General features: G+C 33.4%; 1 protein-coding gene across 1 annotated transcript; it reads right to left on the reverse strand.

Moving 5' to 3' along the window:
• LOC120206488 lies at positions 1-2,572 on the reverse strand. The gene is made up of 7 exons (XM_039206125.1): positions 2,232-2,572; positions 2,065-2,151; positions 1,766-1,981; positions 1,426-1,590; positions 1,048-1,101; positions 772-918; positions 1-473 (listed from the first exon to the last, which is right to left on the reverse strand). Exons 1-7 carry the CDS (start codon positions 2,523-2,525, stop codon positions 96-98), a joined length of 1,341 nt encoding a protein of 446 aa, XP_039062056.1. The 5' UTR covers positions 2,526-2,572; the 3' UTR covers positions 1-95.
• Positions 2,573-5,283: the final 2,711 nt, after the last annotated feature.

Genomic DNA, 5,283 nt, shown 5'->3' on the forward strand with positions numbered 1-5,283 from the left:
AAGAATACCCACCCAAAGGCACATTATTATCTAACAATTATTAAAGGGTAAAAACTATGTAAGAAAAGAAAAGTTTAGAAATTGTACCCTTATCTTTAAGGGCATTTAACATTTCTTCCAGGTCCCCCATAGTAAAAATAATTGCCCCAAACTCTATTAACTCCTCCTTGAATATCATAGCAGTTCGAATGATCCGCAAGCACTCGAAGATTCGACAATGGGATTAAGTTGTTGTCCCAATCGACGACTTGCAGGTTCCGAAAATACGAGGCTTTTCGGAACCCTTGGCCGGCGAAATGACCGCTGCCCATCTCGGTCGCTGTGTGGAACCCCCCTGCCCTCGAATTCACGATTTCGCCGCCGAATTGAACCATGCTGGCATGATCCCGAAGGTGAGTGAATAAAAACGATGGCCAGTATCCTACTAGGATACCCGACCCGAATTCGAGCCACCAATTCCCACGCTTTGGATCCTATACCATATTTTTGGTCATAAAAATATACGTTGAGTTAATCGGCTCGTAAGAAAAAGGTAAAAGGGAAGTTCCCTTGTAGAAATCAAATGATTCTCTTTGTTCACAAAGTGGAACGAATAGAATCTTATAAAGCAAAAGGCAGTAGGAGAATTACAGGCACTTCCGGTGGTTAACAGTGCACGCGGGGAAGTGCACTGCACCATTTCTTTTCTCATAGGAAAATTTGTAGAGATTTAAATTAAATTTGAATTTTATTCTGTTCGATTCGACTCGAATCGACGGATGATAATATTACCTTCCAAATCATGAGGCTGATATCAAATTGTCCTCCATTATATGCTGATGTGGGTGAGATAGCAGCTCCAACTGCTATTCTATTATTCGTTTGAACAAAACCTGAGCATAGCAAATTATAGCACCCAGTCGCTCGGTATGCGTCCGTCTGCCAATAATTTAAACAGAAGCATTCATTTCTTTTTTTAGCTTAAAATGATTTATCTTGCGACTTTATAATAATTAATTTATCGAAGTCAAAATTAATTTGTTTCCGAATAAATTCTAATTTACTTACGGTCCAATAAGTAAAGAATCTGGGATAGTTGTCCCCATATAGCTCTGGGCTGACCTGCATTTAACATAGAAAACAAAACATTCACTCGGATAACGGATTACAATACAAAATCAAACCCGAAAAAGATAATATCAGAAGATTATGTATCAAATAAAGAGTAAGTTATGTATTTAGTCACTCAACTATGATTATATGTCAACATCGTAGTTAATTTTTAAATAACGGGGGACCAAAATAAAATAAAAACAGAACGTAACATTAGTGATGATTTTTGAAAAAATAATAATTAGATGACCAAAAGTAGAATCAATGTGATAGTTGAGTGACCGAATACGTAGTTTACTCTGAATAAAATGGGTAGATCGAAATAGGAGATGCCTGCCAGCCGGCTTCAACGGTGTTGAGATCGTCGCCGAATGAACCGGAGATGACCCAAATTTGTGATAAGCTAAATTCATATTGATTTGAGACACGGGGTGCCCACACATTTATGCTTGCTTTTGCTCCATAATATTGATCCCCGCTCACATACCCAACTGCATGCTGTAATCCAATAACTATTCCATATAATTTATATTCGGACATGAAATAAATTCTACAAGTAGACATCATGTGTAAATTGAAATTAGTGTGAAAGTGATGTCTCAACGTCTGAAAAAAACAGTTTGCCTCCATGAAAGTTAAGGTTTTAGAGGTATTTTTGAAGAAGGAAACCTACCTCATGGCCATTGCTAGTGGAGTCTCTTCGAACACGTCTTCTTGGTCCTTTTCTTCCGAATCTTCTAACAGAACTAGCCCTCAGAATGTCTGCTTCTGTTGTTCTTCTGATCGGAATTGTCCCTGCCGGACATGTCTCCCCCGACATGCTCCACAGTTGAAAATCTTCACCTCCCATCTCATTTGTGTTAACCCCACTCGGTCTCTCCGGTGGATCCTGAGGGGGGGAAGCCAATTCAGAGGTGTTGAATTATATAATTTATTTCAATTTTAATGCATGGAAATGGTGGTAAAATTTACCAAGGGTTTTTTTCCTTTTAATCGTGGATGATCAAAAGCAGGTTGATGACGCAGTAAAACACAATCTATGATATCACCATCTGGACTCTGCAGCACCATTTCTAAAACGTGTTAGTGAAAAACAGAGGAGACTGCAAGTCAGTGGCCAAAACGAAAGATTAAATTGCCTGAATTGTCTTGACCGCCGCCTTGTTGATCTTGTCGAGACGTTCCCTTATTATCTTCAAACTTTTTAACTTTTCTCCCGGCCGGAAAGTTTGATTTCTTGCATGGAGATCGCCGGAACAAAACGAAGAAGAAACAAGAAGGAAGAATACAAAAACGGGAATGATTGGCGACATCTTACAACAATAGGAAGAAGCCATTTTCTGTGTCGGTTCTTGTTGTGTATTAGTTTCCGTTTTTGTACATTGGTGTTGTCTTCTTCTTCTTTTTCTTTGACCTAAACAGGACAGCACCATTTGGAAACGAAGCTACCACCGAATAATCTATCCAACATAACATCAAACTTGTAAGGAAACCTCCTTGACTTGCTCAATCTCTCACCATTTTCCAAAGCTCTCGAAAGAAAACCTTACAAATGGACAAAAAAATTAATACTAAAATAATCGAATAAAACTTCCTTCTTCTTCTTTTTTACAGCTTCAAATGTCTTGGATTCTATGTTCTGACACCTTGAATTGTGGAGCTTCTAAGCGTTTGGGTGATTAGGAAAATGGAAAAACATAGAAATGGCTGTTTTTTTAAAGTTTTGCCCCTGTGGGTGTGGCGATATAAATATTATAATGAAATCATGCCTAGGGTTTAATTATATATCTGGGGGGTTTGAGAACCTCCTTGACTTGCTCAATCTCTCACCATTTTCCAAAGCTCTCGAAAGAAAACCTTACAAATGGACAAAAAAATTAATACTAAAATAATCGAATAAAACTTCCTTCTTCTTCTTTTTTACAGCTTCAAATGTCTTGGATTCTATGTTCTGACACCTTGAATTGTGGAGCTTCTAAGCGTTTGGGTGATTAGGAAAATGGAAAAACATAGAAATGGGCTGTTTTTTTAAAGTTTTGCCCCTGTGGGTGTGGCGATATAAATATTAAGTAGTGATGAAATCATGCCTAGGGTTTAATTATATATCTGGGGGGTTTGAGAGAGTGTTGAAAAGGTATTTTTAATTTTTGAACGAAGGATTATAATATAATATTTGTTTTAAAAAGAATTAATATATATGTATATATATATATATATATTTCACACGTAACTGTTAAAATTTAAATATTATAGAGAATAATATATTTTTCTTATCATTGACATTGTTAATTAAATAGATGAAAATGGGTGCAGATTTTATATTATTCTTCACTTTGGATCCTGATAACATAAAGGAAATACAGATTCTGCCTCTGGGTTTCTAAAGTTGGTTGCTTTTAACCATTTCTCTTGCTCATCTCCTTAGATGTTCTGTGTGTCAGTTCCTTGGTATTTTGTTTTACTCAAATATTTAACTTGATGCATTGATGGTAATACATACGAAAGAAAAGGAGAAAGTCACCGGGTGTTGCTCATACTACGGTAACCAACATGTGCCTTGGATGGAGGGGATTGCAGATTTGGTGGGTCAATTCGTACGGTCAAACATAGATAGCAGGAAAAAAAAATCATTACATGTTGTTTTTCGGTTTGTTTGTGAGAGATGCTAAAATATAATCTAATGGTAGTAGCAATTAGAAAACAAGATTTGAAGGTGTGTCGTTTTGTGCGAGTGATGGCAAATTTGTTAGTGGCGTATGGTTTAAAGAATATACGATAGAATTGCCCGTCCAGCTCAGTTGGTAGAGCGTAAGGCTCTTAACTTTGTGGTCGTGGGATCGAGTCCTACGGTGGATAATTCATAATTCTAACTGCCGGAGATCTTCCACGGAAGCTGCTATCAACCTGTTGAGGGCAGCCTACTACCTTACATCACCCTCATCCCAATACATATAGGAATAGGATTAACTAAAAAAAATATGATTATCTTTAAAAATAATATTATTAGAATATAACATTACTATGATAATGTTATATTATATTGTTTAGTTTATTTAGCATAAATGTAAAATTACAGTGTTTGATTAAAGGAATATAAGATTACTTGAATGCAAATTTTACCAAATTATCCTTGTGATATATATAATTTTAAAGATATTAAACTGTAATGTTAAATTATAAATATTTGAATGCAAATTTTACCAAATTATCCTTGTGATATATATAATTTTAAAGATATTAAACTGTAATGTTAAATTATAAATATTTTTAAATAATTTTCATAAGTATTATAAATAAAATATAATATAATATAAAAATATTATGATCTCAAGTGGACAAATATATTATTTTTAATATATAAGATCTATTTTTAATAACTTAAAATTAAGTATTATTTTAAATAATTATATTTTTACAATCATATTTTTTTCACCTCATAAAAATATAAATAATTAATTTATTAAAAAATATAAAATATAAAATAATTTTAAATACTCAAATTTATTAATATTTTACTAAATTAAACTCTTCATATATTATTATTATATTTATAATTTTAAGTAAAGTAAAAAATATAAGAATTGAAAAGATTATTATAAAAAGAATTCATTAATAAACTAATTTTTTATAAAAAGTTATACCATCTCCGTTGTCCGTTGAACCCGCTCTGAATAACCCTCCTTTTGTCAGATTATTGTCAATGTAATCATAAAAAGTTATTTTTTCAGGAATTTTATACTAAACTTCTGATAAACTTTGATTTTTGGTTAACCCAACACTAACTCTTCGATGTATTTCTTGCTTGAAGTATCCTTGATCCCATTGATAACGAATAGGACCAAATAATTCGATGAATATTCTTGTTTAAAGTGGTAAAAATTATTTAATAAGTAAGAATTTAGAAATAATGAAATTCTCATTATTTTAATCAAAATATATTACTATTGGGAAAACATTATTCACTGATAATAATTTTTTCCTTAATCCAAATGGCAAATGGCTTGCACGCGCACTTGGTTATGGTGCATGCTTTGGCTTTTGCTTATATATATTAATGTTGCAAAACTGCCTTCGCATGCTTTATTTCGTTCATTACAGGCGCTCCTCCTCCGTGTTTGTAATTAATGATAAATTATTTTATGACTTGGTTCATTATATTATTTATGGTCATAGTGAATGAGAGTTACACAT

Source organism: Hibiscus syriacus, unplaced genomic scaffold (genome assembly GCF_006381635.1).
Source record: "Hibiscus syriacus cultivar Baekdansim isolate YM2019G1 unplaced genomic scaffold, ASM638163v2 tig00013808_pilon, whole genome shotgun sequence".
NCBI lineage: Eukaryota > Viridiplantae > Streptophyta > Magnoliopsida > Malvales > Malvaceae > Hibiscus > Hibiscus syriacus.

Bases quoted from the DNA above. Each gene is read 5' to 3' on its own strand.
- LOC120206488 (XM_039206125.1), bottom strand. From the start codon at position 2,525: ATGGTGCTGTCCTGTTTAGGTCAAAGAAAAAGAAGAAGAAGACAACAC. The intron at 1,102-1,425 runs GCATCTCCTATT...TGTTAAATGCAG, and splicing joins CCGTTGAAGCCGGCTGGCAG to GTCAGCCCAGAGCTATATGG. The intron at 919-1,047 runs GTAAGTAAATTA...AATTATTGGCAG, and splicing joins GATTCTTTACTTATTGGACC to ACGGACGCATACCGAGCGAC.